The sequence below is a fragment of the Corythoichthys intestinalis genome, chromosome 9 (genome assembly GCF_030265065.1).
Source record: "Corythoichthys intestinalis isolate RoL2023-P3 chromosome 9, ASM3026506v1, whole genome shotgun sequence".
Lineage (NCBI taxonomy): Eukaryota > Metazoa > Chordata > Actinopteri > Syngnathiformes > Syngnathidae > Corythoichthys > Corythoichthys intestinalis.
The window spans coordinates 7,898,496-7,921,142 of NC_080403.1; the positions used below are offsets into that span (position 1 = coordinate 7,898,496).

The 22,647-nt window shown below is 38.4% G+C and overlaps 1 protein-coding gene across 1 annotated transcript in view; it reads left to right on the forward strand.

Annotated features, from left to right (window-relative positions):
• Positions 1-22,647, forward strand: part of ca16b (carbonic anhydrase XVI b) — a 312,279-nt gene that overhangs the window by 194,708 nt on the left and 94,924 nt on the right. Inside the window, exon 5 of the mRNA XM_057845617.1 lies at positions 14,680-14,775. Coding sequence (XP_057701600.1) covers positions 14,680-14,775 — 96 coding nt within the window. The remainder of the gene's footprint in view (positions 1-14,679; positions 14,776-22,647) is intronic.

Sequence of the window (22,647 nt, forward strand, 5' to 3'; positions counted from 1 at the left end):
ATTGAAAGTAATTGATAAGACATGTCTGCGGCTTTATGAATAGCAACTAAACCACATCAAGCACATTTAAAAATGAACATCCATCTTAGTTCCCTGCGTAAAATTGGAAAAACTGATTTTAAACTATAAATATGCAAAGACTGTCCATACAGTGTGGCTTTGAGGTGCTTCCCTCTATCATCAAGTAGGTAATAAAAGGACCTCCATTTAAAGGAATCCCAAAACAATCTGAGTTACATTAAGTTACATTAAAATGTAAATGAATTTACATAGAGATTTATGTAATTTGGCTAAGAAAATGTATACCATATTCCTCATTCCTGTTCAAATAGAAGCTACTGAACTATACATTGGTGGAGTTATTTGTTTAGTTTTTTTCTGTGGCCATCCTCGTAACCAGTGGCGGAACAAACGTTAACAGGGCCTGAGTGTAATGAATCCAGCCTCATTTTCTCAGTTAGGTGGCTGGCTGGGGGCGTTTCAGAAATATGCTGGCAGAGAAATTAAAACCCTTACACACTCTATTATATCTCCGAACATCATCATAGTCCCCCCTCCAAATACTGCCCCTGCTCATAACTATAAATACTCATTCCCTATCGAAATGAATGGAAATACCATTAATTTTTCCTGCCCGCCAAAGGACAACTAAAAAAGCTTTTTTTGTATTGTATTGCACCCTAAAATATATTATTTATATAACATAGAAACGACATAATTAAAATTGGATAAATTTTAATTGTGCATCTTGATCATTTCATTGCACCTCTTTCTGTTATGAGACCTGGTCACAGGGTGTTAGTATAATCCTGTCTTGAAGAGACATACGAAGATGACGTTCATGTCTACTGTCACTGATTCAATATACTGCAATTATTTTTTGGAGAGGAAATATAATATGCCTGTTAATGTTTTAACTATATGTGTTAATGCACGTAATTATTTTCAATAGTGAGTAATCTAACTAACCCCTTTTCTCATTTTTGCACCGTCACCTTTACTGAGGGGTGCGTTAGTGCGTTACTGCTAAGGGGTTGACTGATTCGTGTGTGGTCTGAGAGAAACGGAAAGAGCAAAGCGAGAGGTAAAGGAGTTGTGGCGCCGTTGCAAACGCGATGCTAGGTGGCTCCAATAATACCTGACTGTAGCCGACGGCCTAAAAACTACGCCCACATGATACTACGGTAGATATCACATGTATATAGAATTAGATGCAAAATTACAGACCCGCCAGACATCTTAAAGCAGTAGACTTCTCAAGAAGGCTCTGTTGTAGAGAACCTTCCTAGTGAATCTAAGTAACTTTTTGTCTAAAATACTCCTAAATCAGCAAAATCTTGACTGGAATCTATCTTTAAATGATGAAACCGTTTTAAAACTTTCAAATGTCAAAAGTAGACAGAAGGGAATTAATGCAATAACGTGACCCATTTTAACGACTTTAACGGTTGATTCACAAGATGAAATGACTTCCAAACATAGCAATGGTTACAATCTAGTTATTGCAATATCCGCATTGCCCCTGTGTCTAGTTAAGTTTAGGGTAAAGAATTGGGCTAGGGCTCGATGTCCGAAAAAAAACCTTTTAACTTCAAATAGTGTGGCCCATCTATTTTTTTTTAAATGGGGGGGGGGGGAAAAAAAAAACAGTTCAAATCACTCAGTTAATATAAACCTATTTGATGTGAAAGACATTATAGAATGGGTCATGTAATAACGTGTAAAACATGAAAAGTAATGCCAGTTACTTTGCCAAGTAACTAATTACTCTTACATTGAGGTAACTGAGTTACTAACTTAATTACTTTTTGAGAGAAGTGGTTTGTAACTGGAATTAATTACTCTTTTAAAGTAAGACTAGCAACACTGATGCAAATGTCAATGTTTCAAAACTGTAAACATTTTCCGTCATACCGTCCCTACGGTATTAGCTATTTTTTATGTCCCAAAAATGCATGGAGAAATCCCTCACTTGCAGCTGGAAGGCTCAATCCTCCCCCACCGCTTGTTGCTCAGTATCAATGAGTCAGCTGTGCTACATGATGGCTGGAGGAGGTGAAACTCCTGAACTTATCCCCCCATTGAAGAAAACAAAATCACTGGTATGGGAATTAGTGTTGCACCGATACCGTTTTTTGGGCCCGATACAGTTACCTGGCTGTGCAGTATCGGCCGATACCGATACCATTCCGATACCACTCTGTTAGCAAAAAATAAAATAAAATACACACACACACACATATATATTTATATATATATGTACGTATAAGGGATGCAACGATACAGTTAAGTCATGGTTCTGTACGATTTTCGATACAATTCAATACATTTAATGCTCTGAAACAGAAAATACAACTGTTATTATTATTATTATTTTTATTTGCTAACAAGCAAAAATAACATCATATAAAAAAGAATTTTAGTGCATAATATTTATGTGCTTACTTCTTGCTGATCTAAAGACATTTTGTATATAAGTGCTGAGAACAATCTTTACTGTTTGTAAAGTGGGGCACACTGTTGATTGCTGCAGCTCTCTTAGCAGCTATATTTACCATATAAGCAAAACATCCTATTTGTGGTCCGAGTCCATCTGTAACATGTACTGAATTAACAGTATTTTCAGCATTATCTATAGTCACTGGTATGGATTGATTTGGCCTGCTTAACTTCCATTTAGTCATGGCGGTTTCTAATTCATCAATGTGGTATATGGACTACGCGTCGCTCTGGGCTTACGCAGCTAATGGCATCGGATCTAATATAGCACATCTAGGTTGCTATTTGATGATATCTAGTGTGTGCGCGTGAGAGTTAGAATGGGATCTAACATAGGACATCTACGTTGCTATTTGATGATATCTAGTGTGCGCGCTGCGCCGCTTGAGTGTTTTCTGGCCACAGAAGTCACTTCTGCTCATTACTGCCCAACACATATGACAATCGACTTTCATAAACAGGACGAGTTTGAAATACGGAGCCCTTAATTTGCCACTCATTGTTCATCATGAAACCATGAGTTTGCTTAGTCTCCCACGGTTTTAACCTCTCTGATCCCATCGGCGCTAAAATAGCAGGCGTTAGCTTACGCATGCTAACCCTTTGTGAATGCCATGTTAGATGAGCAGCGTAATATCGCGGATATGCGGTGTAGTTTACATCCTTAAAATTGAAGATGAAGGAGTTAATTTCGTTTGGTAACTTTGAGACAAAGACATACAGATGTCATGCATCGGGATTTGGGAAGTTAGCTCACGTAGGGAGGACAGTGCATTTGCGTTCAAGTGATTCCAGTAGATGGTATCGGCGCCCTAAATGTTGGTACTCGTCGATACCGATACCACCAATTCGGGCCGGATCGGCGCCCCCTGCCGATACTGGTATCGGTATCGGTGCAACTTTAATGGGAATACGTCGGCTAAAGAAAAGTTCATTTCAAGTACAGACGGCTGCGGCTCAGAGGATGAGGGCCAACCGACAAGTAAAACATGTTTGCGGAGGGTGGCTGCCGAGGATAAAATACCTCCGATATGATTTCGCATTTGTACAAGGTTAAATGTTAGTAAACACTGTCATGAAAGTTTCCCACCAGTTACGAGAGTTTACTCCAGTGTGTTTAATGTGCCTAGCGGTGGTAAAACGTGTTTTTTTTCTCTCTCGCAACTTTCTGTGTTGAGAAAGAGTGTGTGTATACAGTAATGTAAACATGATATGAGCCATACGCGTGCTTTTTATGGAAAATAATTCAATTATTTTTGTTCTGGTGGTAATAATGTTGAGCTGTGGGTTTGGGCTCACCTAAAGGACTGCATTTATTTTCATATTATTTCGAATATATATATATATATTTTTTTAACTTAACATTATACTTATACATAATATCCAATTTGCTAATATGTTTTGAACATTATACTTACGTTCCAATTTGCTAATATGTTTTGAAAAATAAAAATCCTGTTCAATGGATTTTTTATTTTTTATTTTTTAACCCTGATATCTCAAAGTAACACATTTTACAGCTGTAATTGCAATACCGTGAAACCATGATATTTTGGCTTTTCATACCATCAGAATCTCATACCAGCACATGCCTATTGCTATCATTACGCTTAAGTGTATTAAGTGCTACATATTTTTGTACCTCAAGGCTGCTTTGGCCTTGGATGTTCAGTTTAGAGGCTTTACCAGCAGCAACCCTGAATTGCATATTTTCCACTGTAAAAGGCTTTTAGATGTTTTTTCCCACCTTCCACCCCAAGCATTAAATCACATGTACATTTATCCACTGTGTTCTGTTGGAAAGACAAATTGTGTCATGGTGTTTATGGACACTGCTGGCTTTTGTAACATGGTCATATAGTAAAGAAAACAAAGGGGCTGTTTGGCTGGTGGCTCCTGAGCTCAACATTAATACAAGAACACAAGCTCTTACATGAGAGTGGAGTGGACAAATCGATAGACGGACCACCTGTTTGCTCAAACAGCACAATGAAAAATGAATGGCTTTATTTGTTTTCCCTGCAGCGTTCTGTTGGAGATCTTTTCATATACTATACTGTATTACCAAGTCACGCAGGTTAGAATAATTTTACATATTATATTGCAAATTGCACTACAAAAATTTAGTGGCTTGCACATCATGTATAGTGCATAACATATAATGTAATGTGAATTAGTGTGGATATTTCAGAAGTCATGCATGGTGATTTGATTTGAATTTAGGCACAATACGTCTGTCTTTGACAGTGAGTTACCAATGAACACAGAAGTAAAAGACTGATTAATTGCACAATTTGTATTTGTATTATCCGGTTTTTAATAGAACTTGAACAGCCGTTCAGCTCCATCAACACAAGAGGTAATGTGCTGAGTGGAGTTGCTCTTTTTTTTAACTCGTATAATTAGAACATTCATTATAATAATTGAATGTTCTTATTTTGGCATATTTTTATGGAGTACACTCATGATGGATTATTTAGTTTTGAAAAGTATGCAATGTCTAAAGTAACGCTTCCTATTTTTCCGTGATGACAGTGTACCTTTTTTTAGTATGAGGTAATTAATTAAAGTCAATTTATAGCATTTTTTTCTCTTGTCCTGGTCAGCTGCATATACAACGGCAAATTTGAGTGTTTTTATCAGATGAAACACTTTTAATGTGTCACAGGGGAGTACTCAGCTATGTGATTGCTAATCCTAGCACCAACAATTTCATATAGCAATATGTGTCTTGTTGCACTTAGTCCTGCCTGTACCCACCCTAATGTGCGGCTTAGTCATGCAAAAAATGCAAAAGGCAGATAGGCGGAGTCGGTACATCGAGAAATAGGGAACGTGCAAGAAACCTATTGACATGGACCAGTGTTAAGGAAGAGTCACAATATATTTTTGGTATGGCATTTGATTGGCATGCATAAAACAGTAATTATTTTAGCTTCACCATGATGATGAATAGTGACCTTTTTTTGTTTTTCATAGTTGTAGTTTGTAGTAGTTGTACTTTTTTCTCCAGTGTGTGATAGTATAGTGGGGAGAACAATTCGACCATTCGTAAAGTTATTGATTCAGCAACCAAACCTGAGTGTAGCGCAGCCTCACATTACACACAAAGACCCATACCTGCCAGCAAAAATTGATTATGAAATTCATTGGCAACTAGTTTATTAATTGATTAGTTGTTGCAGCTTTATTCATTATTCTCAAAGTGATTGGCCTGTCCCCTAGTACCTTGTTAGCATTGTCCCGATTCAAAAGTAAAAAAATAAAAAAATATATGAATACTAGCACGGACCAATGGCTAAACCTAGACATGGAACATATACAGTATGTGTTCCATGTCTAGGTTTAGTCTAGCTAAACCACAGCCTCACAGCACAATAGGCACCAATGCTACTTGGTGTTTTATCCATCAATGACTACCGAGCTAAAATTGACAGTTACCTATATTATATTTTTATTTTACACCCTCGTCACTCTACAGCGCTATGTTTTTACTGATTAAATAAAGCCTGTATGAAAGACATGTTAGCCACACATTGACAGAAGTCATCATCAATAGAATCTTAGCCCTCTGCAGGGCTAAAGTCACGTTTGCAAAGTACAGTAATGTCATTCTTAGTTATTAGTGCTACGTTTACTTAATTTTATCTTGTCCCGAGTATTGTTCCCATGCTCTCAGAGTAAATGTGGTGCCTTCGGTAGAGTGGGAGCTAGGCGGGTGGGTCGTGCAGTGCCGCCCGGCCCGGGTTTCGAGGGAGGTCATCGATCGTGGGTTCCAGCCAGGTGTGCAGAAGGGTCAGCGGGGCTGCAGGTAGCTGGGACCGGGTAGTGTTATGCAAGCGCTGTCTTACAGTGAATATATGAAACAGTGTTCGCCTTGGTCTCCAGCTTAAAATGCTCCCACTATGGATGTCCCGATCCAGGTTTTTGCACTTCCGATACCGATATTGTTTTGCACTTCCGATCCGATACCGATACTGGCCGATACCGATACCGGCCTATCTGAGCATGTATTAAAGTTTAAAGTTATTTAGCCTCCTTACTTAGTTGTCAGACTCATGTTGAAAAGGGTTTTAGTACTCTTGATAACAACTAGCCAGTTGATTTAGGTGAGTTTGAATAACACACAACGGTTGGTAACAAGAAACTGAACTGTTTATTCAGTGACAAACACAAAACATTATAAATAACCAACAGAAATGGCATAGTCAGTCAGTAAAACGTGCAAATAATGTTGTAAACAGTCTTAAAAAAGCAAAACACACAAACAACCTCAGTGGAAAATCCCACAAACACACCAAGCTATTAGATGCTTTTAATGTTTCGTGCATTAGTTACAATAATTGTATAAAAAGCCTCTCAGGTTTAAATAAACGACTATTTCAGTATCAAGTTAACATTTTAAAACAGTAAATAAAATACTCAAGTCCCCATTCTGTATCAGCAGCTTTAAACTACATTCAATTCATTTAATTTTGCAAATCAACTGTTAAAGTTGTTAAAATTGCTCCCGTTATTCCATAATTTCCCTTCTGTCTACTTTCGACATGTGAAAGTTTTAAAACTGTTTTGAAGAGGGATTCACGTCAAGATTTTACCGATTTAGGAGTATTTTAGATAAAAAGTGAACTAGGTTCGCTTGGAAGGTTTACAGCAGCCTACTAGGGAAGTCTCCTGCTTTAAGATGGCGGCCGTTTACTAACGCATCTAGTTTTCCATACTTCAATGTTGCGAACACCGTCGAGTCTGTCGTTTTGCATCTCGCTCTATATACATATGATATCTATTATCTACAGTAAAACGATGTTGACGTAGTTTGTAGCGGCTGTCAGCAGCAGTCAGGTATTCTTGTGTTTTTTATCCAGCGGCATGAGTTGAGCTAAAGCCGTGAGTTGAGCATTGGCATTACCTGGGTCTATGACAAGCATGATGTTTACCCTCGGGACTCAATGTGGTCTGTTTCTCATTGTGTCCCGAAGACCGCGCTGTGTATTAGTTCCGCTTTACTCGACATATTTCAATCATCAGAATTTGGATGTTTGTGAATCGTTCTCTAATCTTCCACGGCCGAATCGCTCAAGGATGTAATGACGGCTGGGCATGTTGTACCGTGGTTCTAAGTGTTGGATGGTGCGTCTTTACTCACGAGAGATAATGGCTCGTCATCCAGAATGAATTCTTCGGCAATGACTCTTGTTATTCCCCGGGCTTTGGGACTGTGTTTGTGTGTGACAAAAGTTTGTGCCAGTTGCGTAGGACCTTTCTTTTTGTCTTCGTTTTCCTCAACATGATACTCCTTATATTGTTTGTGGTGGTATTTCGCTAAATGCTTGATTAGGTTGGTTGTATTAAAACTTCTTAAAGCTTTACCACCACGCTTGACTTTATTGTGGCATATGTTGCACTCTGCCTCTTCCGTCTTTGTCGTCCTTTAAGGTGAAATGATCCCACACAGCTGACATTATTACCGATAGAGTCTCTCGGTAACTTGCCGTAAAATGCGGACCGGATTTTAGGGAAACCGAAGCAATAAATGGAATGGATTATGGAAATTGGTGCGCTGAAAAACCCGGACCGGACTTTAAAAAAAAAAAAAAACTGGATCGGAAGTCTGGATCAGAATTTTTCCGTGTCAGCCGATTCGATACCGATGCGCATTTTTTTGCCCATATCGGCGTTCGATCCGATCCAACCATAGGATCGGGACATCTCTATCTCCCACACTTTTGACATTTTCTACTTTTTCTTGGTGCCTTTCTCATCGCTTTCGTCGGCTTCTTCGTTATTATCTCTCTATTCATACGTGGTTGAAATCAAATACATCCACCGCCTCTCCCTTCTTTCTTTACGCACGTGACGTTGGCGCGTTGTGCCATATTAAAAGTATTCCGGGCAAAACATCATGCTTAAAGCTGGCAAAATTAAACGATTCCTCGAGGCGGAGAAAATGCCTAGATCAATTAATTAAAATTGAGTTACTTGAATTATTCAAGTAATCGTTTGATCCTGTCATTAGAGATTGTTTTTTATGTTTGGTTAAAAAAATGTTTATATATTAATAATTTAATTCCAGTACTTGTTTATGCATCAGAATGCCTTTTAAATATCCTTTAAAAATGATGCATAAATCCTATGCTTAATACTGAGGAAATTTTTACTAGTTGTTTTACTAGACCAGACCTTTTACTGTTGTTATCAGCGCTCAGTTCAGAAGCCTGCATCTGTGATCATATAGGGTTGCATGAGTGCGTGTGGCATGGGCAGCTTGCACAACTTGAAAGGCGTTCTCAATGCAGACAGGTATATTCAGATTGTAGATCAGCATATGCCCCCATCCAAACGCCGTCTCGTTCAGATTTTGCATTGAATTTTTCAACATAACAATGTAGACAACACGCAACATTAAGTCTGCGTAGATAAAGGATCCAGGTACTGAAATGACCAGCCGGCAGTCCAGATCTTTCCCCTTGTCCTTGTCGCAACTTTTTTGAGATTTGTTGACACCATGGAAGTTAAAATAAACATATTTTCCCTCAAATTTATATTTTATTAGTTTAAACCTTTGACCTGTCATCTCAGTTTTAGTCTGAATAAAATATTGAAATTTGGCATTTGCACATTATTGCATTCAGGGGTTTTTTTTCTTTCTTTTTTTTGTTTTGTGGTTTTTGTTTTGTGTTTTGTTTTTTGAACACCCCCCCCCCCCCCACCCCCACCCCCACAGTGCGTATAGTGTATTAGCGTCCCAACTTTTGGGAATCCGGTTTGTAGTACCTATCCTTACCGTTCAGTGCAGCAGTATTTACATTCTCATCTTCTCTGTGTGCTTTTTCAATTAAGCTGGCAAAGTCTTTTAATGTTGCCACTGTATGAACATATACCAGTTTATTTGACAGTCAATTCTTGCTGAAAATTGGAGGCACTGCACTGGCCAGTTTGAAGCAAAGTGGGATCGTTGCGTGGGTTTGAAGTGAGAGAATCATACTGTGTTTAAGACAAAAACATTTACCAACAAATCGCTCTGGTAGCAAGTGTTACAAAGAATCTGAGACCTTGCCTCCCACGCACTTATTTCTTATTGTCTTCTTCTTGTGCCTCAATACTTCGCTATCATGGGAAATGATGCTAAGCATGAGCAGCTTTTCATCTATTTCTACTTAAATTGGAATGTGAAATGCGCCTTTGCACATACTTTGTGTGTAGAGAACCTTGGGGGCTAGAGGGAAGGGAGTGGCCAAATTTAGACCCAATATTAGGTCATCTAAATGGACAACAAAAACTGTACCACAGAGTGAAGCAGAGAACTAGAGGTAAATAATTGAGCTCAAATATTTTTTTGTATGTCTTTATGTACAATTTACACCTGTTCTCCATGGTTCTTTGCGAGTTGTAATTTGCTATAAACTAGGCCTGAACGATATATCGTTTAAACATCGCCATCGCGATGTGCGCATGCGCAATAGTCCCATCGCAAGGACGTGCGATAGTTTTTTCATTTCATTTTTTTTAATCCACAAACGTTTGTTTTGGGGAAGGAGAGCGCACAGCTTCTCTTTCCCTCCAGCAAGTCATCGGCTCCTCCCCCTTCCCCCGCGGCAGCGGAGTGGAGGGAGGAGGGGCCGAACAGCAGAGCGGAGGGAGGAGGTGCCGTTCTCAAAGTGAAAGCAAGAAAGCAACACGTTGAAGCAAGGAAACGAGGCAAGACCGTCTCCAAAAGGAGTTTTGGAAGTATTTTGGCAAGAAAAAGACTATAAGAGACAAAAAACAGCCCTGTCGACAGTGCCTCGCCATGGTTGCATCAACAAGAAGTAATCTGTCGAACATGTGGGACCATTTAAAACGCAGGTATCTATGCATTCCTGCTAAGACCTTCCCATCAGAGGCTTTTTAAAAAAGTACAGGTGGGAACATTGTTACGTGCCAACGTTCTTGTCTCAAGCCTGCAATAGTGGATAAACTAGTAGTCTTGGCCAAAAACCTATGAGACCCAGTTGAGAATTGCTGAGCAAGGAAGGTGGACGATATGCAGACAAATACATAACACAGCTGGAGGAATGTCTTTTCTTCTTTTTATTCATGTGACCGCTATCAGGAAGGCAGGAAATTTGGTTCTGTTATTCATCAGTTATTTGCAGTTATTCAGGTCAATTATTTACAAGTTCAATTGAGTTTCTGTTTCTTTTATATTTAAATTTATTGTAAATCGTATTTTTCAAATAACTATATATAGTACTGCTGCACATAAAGTTTTGACACTTAATATTTTTGTTTAAATATTTTTACAACTTTGTTGCCGTTTTGCAGTTTTATATCGTAATATTTTGTGTAAACAGCTCAGGGGACTAATGCACTTGCACTTTTATTAGTCAGATTTAATATTTAAGTTCAAATATGTTGACAACTTTGTTGTTTTACTGAGGTTTTTATTTATTGTTATAGTTTGTGAACAACTCTTTTATTTGTCATATTTAATATTTTTGTTCAAATATGTTTGCAACTTTGTTGTTATTTTACAGAAGTTTTTATTTATTGTTATATTTTGTCAAAAACTTAGGGGACTAATGCACCTGCTCTTTTATTTATCATTTAATGTATTTGCTGCTGTTGAAGTTTAAAATATTGTGTTCAATAAATGATCTATTTTGTGCAGACATGGCTTCCTGGATCCCTTCATAAAGCAATCTTCATCATTCACAAATGAAACGGTATTATATGAATACACTGTGGTCACGGTGTGTCAAGTAAAGTATTTCCAAACAGCTATTCAAATCATCTAGTGAAAATTTCTTTAAAAAAGATTTTAAAAAATATATATAATATCGCAATATAATATCGCAATATATTGCAAACCTCAAAAAAATTGCAACAATAGTTTTTTCCAATATCGTTCAGGTTTACTATAAACGCTTGTAAAAATACTTACTTGGCACTGTCCAGGTGTGTTGAATGTAGAGCTGAAATGATTACTCGAATAATTCGAATAACTCGATTTAGAAATTGATTGAGGCATTTTCTCCGCCTCGAGGAATCGTTTAATTTGCTAGCTCTAAGCATGACGTTTTGCCCAGACTACTTTTAATGCGGCACAACACTCTAATGTCAAGTGCGTACAGGAAAAAGGGAGAGGTGCCGGATGTATTTGATTTTAACCACACATGAATAAAAGTTAATGACGAAGAAACTGACGAAAGCGAAGAGCACCAAGAAAAAGCTGTAAATGTCAAAAGTGTGGGAGCATTTGGAGCTGGAGACCAAGCCGAGCACTGTTTCGTGTATTCACTGTAAGACAGCGCTTGCATAATACAACCCCTACCACCCCGCTAATGCTTCCACACCCCCGGCTGGACCCCGCAACCGAGGAACACCCCCGAAACCCGGGCTGGGCACCACCGTGTGACCTGCCCGCTTAGCCCCCACTCCACCAAAGGAACCACATGTTCTCCGAGAGCAGATGAGCGATATTTGGGTCAAGGTAAAATTAAGTTAGGGTAGCACTAATAAATAACATTAACTTTACCTTACCTTGATAACGTAACGGTAGCCCTGCGGAGGGCTAGGTTTCTACTATTTATGACTACTGTCGATGTGTGGCTAACGTGTCTTTTATACAGGCTTTATTTAATCTATAAAAACACAGCGCTGTAGAGTGATGAGGGTGTGAAATAAAAACATAATGAAGCTAACTGTCAATTGTAGCTCGGTAGTCATTGATGGATAAAACACCAAGTATCACTAATGCCTAATGTGCTCCAATCCAGCAGGTATCATACATTTATTTTGAACACTGCAAAAACTCAAAATCCTATTAGGACTTACAATTTAGACTTAAGTTTTGAGTTTAACTAAACTTAAAATAGCTTGACACAAATGGAAATTCAATTGAAACACATGGGAAAAAATCCCAACCTTTAAATGATGTGCGTTGTCAAGTGTAATGAAAATTGTAGGTAAGAATTTAGAAATATGATTTTTTTTTCAAAAACAGATTTTAAATTGTTTGAGTGAAAGCAGTATTTTTCTTTTCTTGTCAAATCAATGTACATCTAAATGAAAAATCTGTCCCATGTATATTTATAATTATATTTATAACTGCTCTTTACCTTTAACTCTTTATTAATCGATGAATTTTGAGTAGAATACTTGATTACTAAAATACAGTGGTACCTCTACATACGAAGTTAATTTGTTCCAGAACCTTGTTTGTTAGTCGAAATGGTCGTATGTCGAGCAGGATTTTCCCATAAGAATACATTATAATTCCATAAATTTGTTCCATAGCCCAAAATCCTACACTAAATCCTTAATAAATACTGCTGTTACTATTGCAAATAGCAATTACAAAGAGCAAAACAAATACATTATGAATACAAATCAGAATAATAATATAATAATAGTAATAATAATAATACCTGTTATAATGTAACGAATCGGGTTCTAATGTGGTGGATGTATTTTGGGTCATGTACCTTAACGCACCACATGGCTGACGACAGAGTGAGAGAGAGTGTATTAAAGTTTTCACTTTCATTTTTCTGTGTTCTGTTGTTGGGCGTCAGCTGCGGGGGACAGTAGGCATTTTGTGAAGGCAAGTTCTGAAATTAAATGATTAAAAACCTGACGAAGCTGGCGATTTCTTTGGCGATGTTACAATAATAATAATAATAATAATAATAATTGACACCTTAACTTATAAAGACTAGCGAACGGAGGAGGACCGCCGAGCTCGTAGCCATTTTACGGCCGTATTGTCGAGCCAGTTTACGGAAACGGATACCATGCTCATATTTACCTATCATTTTCGAACTTCATTTCAATGACATGCCTAACCTCTCCCAAGAAAATTCACCGTGCGTCCGTCTTGTGGGAAAACAGCCCTACCGCTTTTGGTAAAAAGTGATCGTAAGTCGAGGTACCACTATATTTTATAGCTGCTGCCCTAGTTGAATGCAACGCTGAAATCAAACATGCAGAACATGTGTGAGTTTAGTTAGACCACCTGCCACTACATCTTAAATTCAACAAGTTAAATTGAAAAGGAGATTAGCATCAGATCTCGACGACGCGCAGTCAAATAAAACACGCAGTCATGCAACTCAAGTGCAGTGCTCTTAGATTTCCATTCACTTTTAGGTTTTTTAATTGAATGACCTGTTTTGTTATTAACTAAGTGTGCTGTTAACGAGTGCAGGTCACAATAGGTCACAGTATGTCTGTGACTAAATAAGAGCCCATGGGGCCCTATTTAACAGTGTGATGTAGTTAATAACATGTGACAGCTAAAGAATGGCTACCGCTCATTCTTGCAGTGTTCCCAGACAACAATTAGTTGCACTTAAAGCTGTAGTTAAAGTAACTGATACAAATCATCTGAATTTGGTTATTCTCTCATCCTCAGGCTGGTTTACACAAAACCACACAAATGTTTATATACTCACTGTATGTCTACTCGACTTTTCTGCACCCTTTTAAAGCTGTCATTTGCAGCAGGAGCACTCTCAACATTTTCTTTTGAAAGCCATGGTCTGAAATTAAATCAACATTTAGGACCTTTTTCTTATTGGCAATTAACTTAGTTCAGTGACATGAAAGGCTTTTTGAAATTAAAGAGGCTCTACACCGTGATGATGGATCGGTCCAATTACTACCTTTAGAATCATTTGCTGATTTTGATCATCACCACGTGTCATTGTGTCTACTTGGAAATGAAAGCAATCAAATTCTTTTTGATAGCAAATGGAGGCATGACAGGTGTTCTGTACTCTTCCTCTGATGGTTTTCACATTTCAGCCACACATTTTAAGCTTTGTTGTGGAACCAGAAACAGTGTTGCGGGTGATTTAAGGTAATTGGGAGCACTGATGAGAAGCGTTTTATTCTCTTAGATCTCACTGCAGGAAAAGAGCAAATTCCTACACTCTTCCCTGTCTCTGTAAGCACTGTAGCCCTGAGGAACGGGACGCGGTATTTCTAAAGCATCTTCTAGTAGTGGCAGAACACAAAAAGGAATGGCACACATTATAGGAGATTTATGGGAGTGATAAATACACCCTCTTTTATACCCCTCAAAAAAAAAAAAGCCTTTCATCAGCTTCCCAGCAGTGTGTAGCGGGGATTTATGAGAGGACAGTTAGTTCTCCTTGTCCACTCCTTAAGCGATGTATGTTCTGTCTCCTATCCCAGATGCAGATCTACCTTTACAATTCGGATGACTTTGACAGCCTCAGCGCGGCCATCAAGGAGAGACGCATCATTGCCGCCATGTCGGTCTTCTTTGAGGTAGAGTATCACAAAAGAGCACAGCACATACAACACAAAAAAGCTTGTCTTCGTCACCCCAAAAAAAAAAAAAAAAAAAAAAAAAAACGCGACGAGGTGAAAGAAAAAGCTTTGCTCCAATTTTGGGACTGCATCATTTGGAAGCTGTGTTTGAGAGCGGTTGGATGTCAATGCTGTGAAAAAGAATCCCCCAATTCAAAGGCTAATTTGAAAGCAGCTTTCTTTTCTGTAGTGCCAATATGTGATACATAGGCTGTGTTGACACAGATTTTTTAAAAATGCTTTCGTAAATTGCTTTCATTGGGTCCTTTAAATGATAGGGAGCCATGCAAAAATACTTAATGACCTCATGTGTTTGTTCACAAAATCACATTTCGCTCTGGTAAATTCTTTGGTGGTTTATTGTAACACTTTAATTGATTGGCACAGTTATCACCATCACATGTCATGTTTTGGGGTGCAGTACTTCTCAACCTTTAATTAGCCTTGGTGCCAATTCTACATTTATTAAGAAAAATGAAAGAAAAATATCACAAAATGCATTAATACTAAAACAATGACAAGGATGGTCTTGTCTTAATTTGCTCACAAGGCATCACCCACAGTGTAAAAATCTTGGCCTGTTTAATCGAACACAAAGCTGATATTGTTACTATGACATATTTTGTTATGTTTTGTATTAATGGCACCAGATGGACAAACAGGTTTAACATGCCTTCTTTGATCTAGTGAAGCAGTATTCACTTGTTCTGGTGTGTTACTATACATTGCTAGGGATAACAAATTGTGTATATATTAGTAATTAGTACATTACAGGTAGTCCCCAGCTTACTAAGGAGTTCACACACTGGTGACATAACCCGACATAACCCCTAGCATAGTCTTCATAAAGAAATTGACAGGAAAACCCCTCAGACACTGTGACACACCTTCAAGTAGGGGGCCTGCTCACACCAAGCATCAAGAGGAGTTCTTCTCAAACACAGGCACACGGCGATCTAACGCCGGATCTAGGTTGAAAAAGTACGAAAGCTGTAACGCATACAAACAGGAAGGATTGTCTCAGGAGTGATTTGTTCGAGGATTCAAAGTCATTATTATAATTTTCGTACCATGCATGCATTTTGAAACGTTGCGAAAAAAAATCGGAAACGTAAAAAGCTCTTTGTGGTGATAAGGCAGCGCCACAGTGGCTTAAAGACTAGCAGCACATTCGACATATTTACGTAAAATAAATGCTAACTGCCCGTTTTTTTGTTGTTGGTTTTTTTTTGCTTTTAACCAGAATCAAGACTGTTTTACGTCCATATCTATAAAGAATTCAGGAATTTAAGCATTTATTCACAAGAATTTTGAACGTAAAAAGCTCTTTGTCTGCGTTCGTGTCAAATGAGCGGACATTAAAATTACCGCACATCTTCATGATCCAAGCATTAGGCTAAATGCATATCTATAAAGAATTCAGGGATATACACATTTATTCACAAGAATTTTCTACGTAAAAAGCTCTTTGTGTTGATAAGGCAGCGCCACAGTGGCTTAAAGACTAGTAGCACATTTGACATGTTTACGTAAAATAAATGCTAAATGCCCATTTTTTTGCTTTTGACCAAGAATTAAGACTTTTTTACATCCATATCTATAAATAATTCAGGGATTTAAGCATTTATTGACAAGAATTTTGAACGTAAAAAGCTCTTTGTCTGCGTTCGTATCAAATGAGCAGACCTTAAAATTTCCACACATCTTCATAATCCAAGCATTAGGCTAAATGCATTCTGACCGAGCAGCAAGGCAGATTCTACACTAAGAATACCTTTAAAATGACACCCTTAATGAAAAATCTGATTGGCAATGAATATTATCCATCCGTCCATCCATGATCTTCTGCTTGCTCCGGGTAGGTGTTTTTTAAAGAATTGTTTTGCATCATGTTGGAAAGGCGAAGTCAGTGTTCTGAATCTGTTTATATTCCATTCTTTTGCACTAGTTAATTCTATCAGCATTTGAACTCATTGTTTATTTGTGATTTATTATTGTGTTATTTACGTTTTTATTTGTACTTTAATAAATAATTTTAGTGTTACAAAATGTTTTTATGAATTGATAAGCGTCAACAAAAATGTAATTGCTAAATTAATGAAAAAAAAACAATAAATTATTAGATTAGTCGACTAATTGTAAAAATAGTCGGCTGACTAATCGGGAGAAAAGTAGTCGTTTGGGACAGCCCTATTCCCAACTGTTAAAAACACTCTCAACACACTAAAATATAAACGCCACTATAGCCATCATTTTAAAATTAAATAAAGTCACTTGATCTTAAAAGCGCTCCATCTACATGTGCGTTATATTCGCTGTCATGTCAGTACAATATTATGTGATTCCTCTGAGCAACGTGTCATTGTAGTAGATGGTAGGTTACAGTTCTAATTTTTGTAGCACTGTAAATCCACAAATTTGAATATGCTCTGGCCAAGGTTGGTGAATATTAGCGGTAGACCTGTTTGTGCTGCCTATATCAGATGGGATTAAGATCTCCAAAAGAATAGCCTGGCAGAGGACCTAATGAGGATCACTCTGGAGTGGCCAAATCTAGAGGAGTTTGACTCAACTCCTGCTGTAGATCGCTGGAATAATTCAACCAAGCATGCTTGGCGACTTGACTATAAGAAATGGGACAACAATTTTTTTGTCTTAAGATACCAATATAGTATGTGTATTTGTACATTATTTGTGTTTATAATAAAACTGCACTATAAGCTATCAAAAAAATGTACTCCTATTTATTTATTTGTTTATTTTTGGAAGCACCTGTGCTGCTGATGAAAAAGCTTTGTGTACAAGACTGCATTAAGTACTAGAGGTGTGCATCGACACCGCCCTCACGATTCGATTCGATTACAATTCGGAAGGCCACGATTCGATTCGATTCGATTTGATTCGATTCAGAGGGTCACGATTCGATTCGGTTCGATTCGGCAATGCATTGCGATGCATTAAAGCCTGGGATGCATTAAAATTCTAAAGCAAAGCATATTTTTCGTGAATCATGAGCCAACACAAGCGGACAGACATTAAACAACTTTTTATTGGCTCTTGTGTCACTCCTGGTTGAAGTCAAATGAAAAAAATAGTATACTTTCATATATATCTTTAAAAAAAAAAATCCGATCACAGCATTTAATTAGTGCTTTGAATGAGACCAGGGCTTTCTCTCTTTTTTTTTTTTTTTTACACACAGTAGCAGCCTTTCACACAGTGCAACATCTGAACTCCTGTGCAAAATCAGTAATAACAGTCATTGTATTTTAGTCACAATGACCCATCAATAAAAATATTCAAGTAAATATTAAAGAAAACGACAAAGAAAATATTGTAGTGCAGCAGCATCTTTATCGCAATATCAATCCAGGGATCAGTTCAGTTGCAAACAAAACATCAACTAAATTGCAATGTAGAACAAAAGTTAAATGTAGGCCTAGCCTATCTTATATCTATAATATTTCTCGCTCCCTCTTTCTCCGTTTCAGCCATTGTTATGTTATGTCCTATCTCTCTGCTCTCTCGATTACAACTGTGCTTGTCTGTGACGTTACTCCGGTAAGGAAGCGGATTTGGGTTCCTCGTCCCCCCTGCATAGAGGTTAGATCTTGTGCCCGAACCCGACCCGACCCGAAATGTTAAGCATTCACGTTTCGGTGGGTCGGGCCGGGCCGGGCCGCCGCGCCGGACTAATAAATTATTTAAAAAAAAAAAAAAAAAATGCGCAGAGGGCTGTGACGCAGCCCTCTTTTTCTTCTTCTCCTCCCGTTATTTCGTTGTGTGAATGCTTTTATAATTCTCATAAAAATATGTAGACTATTTAAATATTGAGTAAACTTGCGTTTTTTTCCTGCCAACTGAGAATTCGTTACGAAAGACACTTTTATTTATGCACACAAAGGCAAATGTGATCCTTTCGAATCTTCTCCTCTGTGTGTCTGTAAAACCGTGTTTTTTTTAAAATATTAAACTTTCCCAGCGTTATTTTGTCGGGTAAATGCTTTTATAAATCTCTTAAAAATATGTAGACTATTTAAATATTGAGTAAACTTGCGTTTTTTGTCTGCCAACTGAGAATTTGTTAGGAAAGACACTTTTATTTATGCACACAAAGGCAAATGTGATCCTTTCGAATCTTCTCCTCTGTGTGTCTGTAAAACCGTGTTTTTTTTTATATTGAACTTTCCCAGCGTCATTTCGTTGTGTAAAGGCTTTTATAACTCTTATAAAAATATGTAGACTATTTAAACAGTAAGAAAACTTGAAGAAATGAAAATAAATTGCTGCTGCTACTGCGTTTTTTTTTCCGCATCACTCGGCTCGGGCATGCAAATCTATAGTTAATTGATCTGGCCGGTCGGGCTTCAATACCAACGGGCCGTGTCGGGTTGGGCTGGAATTTTTTAGGCCCGATCTAACCTCTACGGGCTTGCTTTGAATGTAAAGTAGCTCTCTCTACAGGTAAACATGAGAATAACAATACAAATGGGGAAAGCAAATCCATTGCATCACCGGAATTGCGCAGGGAAGATTTTTGAATGTACTTATATATTTTAAAATGCGCTGAATCGATTCAGTGTGTCGCCCGCATCGAATCGAATCGTCTCTGCCCCGCATCGGGATGCATCGCCGCATCGATTATTGTTGACACCCTTATTAAGTACCCTAAAGACCCCCCTAAATCTCAAAATAACAGCCAAACCTCCGGAACCGCCCTAGCGCAATTCCAACAACGCGAGCCGGCGAAACTCTGACAACGTGGCCAAAAGGCCAAATTCCGCGGGTTCACCTTAGTCTTAACCCCCTGTACTGACTTCATTTTAAAAGCTGAAAAAAAGGCTTCGAAACAAAAGTTGACAATTTATTTCAAGTCTGCAGCAATCATACAGCACAGAGAGACCCAGGCGAGGAGGCAAACTGGGTGCAGGGTCACCATATCACAAGACAACAAAAGATTCCCGAGAAAAAATGACAACAATTAGTTAAATATTCAGTCTTTTAAAGGCTCTGGTGATGCGGGCTGTGATCCGGAAGAAGTGTGTGTTTGGGCGTTGTTTAGGATTATTATCTGTTGGACAGGAGAATTCAGGTGTTGCTGTTGTCAGGGCAACGATAGTTAAGGATTTTGCCATCCTCAGCGCCGCGTGAGTGCTAAGTGTTCACTTTCTTGGTCGTGGGTTCCTCCGTATCAGATGTTCCTTCTGGCAAGACAAGATGTCCGCCATTTGTTCTGGCCAGTCCAGAAGAGCTGGTTGCAGGATTTGGTGGTGCAGACATGGGCTTGTAGATGTCTTGCCTATGACCTGCATGTCAGCGTCAGTCTTGGTCAGTCAGCTGCATGACGCGCGCATTGGGCTTCCATGGTGAGAAGGCGTCCTGTATCTCTTCTACACTTATCTGCCAGTTGTCTTGCTCTGCTAATAATCTTTTCAAATCCAGGTGTTCATAATATGAAATATATTCTGCTTGTTTTTCTTAAGCTATGATGTAAATGTTATTTATTTTGTATTGGGTGTGTTAGAGTCATACAGTCAGTAAATATGAGAATAGATACTATTAATATACTATTAATAGATACTATTCTGTGATTGATTATATTAAGTGTGATAGAGTAATACAAACAGTCAAGCAGTAAATACGAGAAATTATACTATTCCCTTCAATCCAAAAACATGTATTATACTACTACGTCATTGTACTCTCCTCACCAAAAAGTTGTCGCTAAATCCTAGATAGACAGCAAACTAAGCTGTAATCTTTCCCCTCTCTCACTGGACAGCGTGACTTCTTTGTAGAAGTAAATGCGCCCTTCCTCGTGTGTGCGCAAGCCCTCTTCTCAGTGTGCACAAATACGTTCTTCGTGTGTAGATGTACTCTTACTCGTGTGCTGAAGTACTACCTGGACTCCACTTCCTGCGCCAAAATGAAAGCATGCATCACAAAACAAAAGTTAACATTATAATCAAATACACATTTCGCCTCATATGCCACAGCACCATGGATATAAATCACTACTGCAGTGGAAACCTAAGATTTTTTACTGTGAAAATACACTGTCGCGAACTTCACTCAACTGTACCCTTTGATGCAAACTAGGGATTAGTAGTCCAGTTGCCTTTGTCCTTATTTCTGCGGGCGAAAAATATCAATGTATGGCATCAATTAATAGACTAAATACTAATACAATATAAAATGCTGCACGGTGTGCCAAAAGGAAATTGTCGTTCCACCAGTTTGTTGCTGACTTCCTGAGATGCTATAAATTGTTCCCTGAAGGTCTGAGAACACCGGCTCTTGATATATAACAGTGGTCCTAATTTCTACTTACTGTAAAAACACCCCTGAGATTTATGTACCTTGGAAAAGCATTCACCAGGACTGACAGCTTCAGGGTCTACGACGGTGTTACACACTAATTTCTATTAGCGGTTGGTATTTGTGCAATTGATGGTAGGTGATCAATGTGCACTAGCGTTCCGCTTAATGGCACACAGACAAGGGTCAGTGATCTGATGGAGGAGATTGTGGGAAGGGGGGCTGAAACGGGGACACAGGTGTTTTGAATGTGGGTCTGCTATCAGACAATGATGGACTATGTATGTAGCAGAACCTAAATGCCTCTGTTGGGTCGTGACAGCCCTATTGCTTACTGCAATTAGCACCCCTATACACAATCCGCTGAGTAGCATTTTACTCACTGAGGGTTTTTAGTGCATGTACAAACACATACATATACATCAGCTCAGATTTACCATTTCTAATCAATGAGAGGAGTCTTCTTTAGCTCCCAAAAGGCCTATTAATGGCCTCTAAGGTGTGTGTATTATCCACATTCAGCATTCACATCCACGTAATTATTCTCTTCAGACTGACTTGAATTAATGTTAAGCATGGGAAGCTCGGTGTTTGTTTCCCAATACTTTGTTCATCATCAACCTATGTAGGACAAGTATAATGCGGAATAAAATGCATCCGAGCAATTATGGTCAGACTTTGTGACCATAAGAAAAGGGCCTCACTTATTTAAATAGTGTTTGTCCCCACGAGGTTTCTTGTTCCAACATGCTTGTGGAATTATGAAAGTCACATTGCTTAGCAAAGACCGAAGAAGCTTCATAAAATCTGTAAAATGATCAGCTGTCGCTAAGGGTATTAACCAAAAAATATTCTTACTCTTGAGTTGAAGTGAAATTTTAGGAATGACATAAGAAAATATCAAAGGACTCTTGCAAATTTGTAAGAGCAAACAGTATCCTAAACTGAGTTAGCTATCAAACATGGCCAACTTGCTGGTCGATAAAGGCAGACTGACCGCTGACAGAGTGCATTCCTTCGACCAATTTGATGGCTGTGGGCAAATGTAAATTGAATTGTTTGAAGATCAGGAAACTTAGTTTTATTTTTACATTATGAAAATGGTTGAGTTAAATTTTGGGGGGCGTGAGATGAATGGCATAGTGAGCGATAATGGCATGAAATACGTGCATCTCGCTCACTGCTTGAACTGCATCTGTGGCTCTGCTTGTGGTTAACACAATGTTACCAACATACGTGGGCGATTTGTGATGGAAGCCTAATTTCCAATCAAAACACCACTCACCACAGGTAGGCCGGGCACATCAGCAGCCTGAAACAATGTCACTCTATTTTTAAGTAAGTTATTTATTCTCTTTGGCACATCCAGGCCACTGGGAAATGTCCTGAATCTCGCAATGGGCCTGCATGGAGTTGTAATGTCAATGTTTAGTTTCTTAATTCATAACTCTGAAAGGCACTTTATACAAGTATGAGTGCCGTAGTTTAAGTATTAAATACCTCTACTTAGGA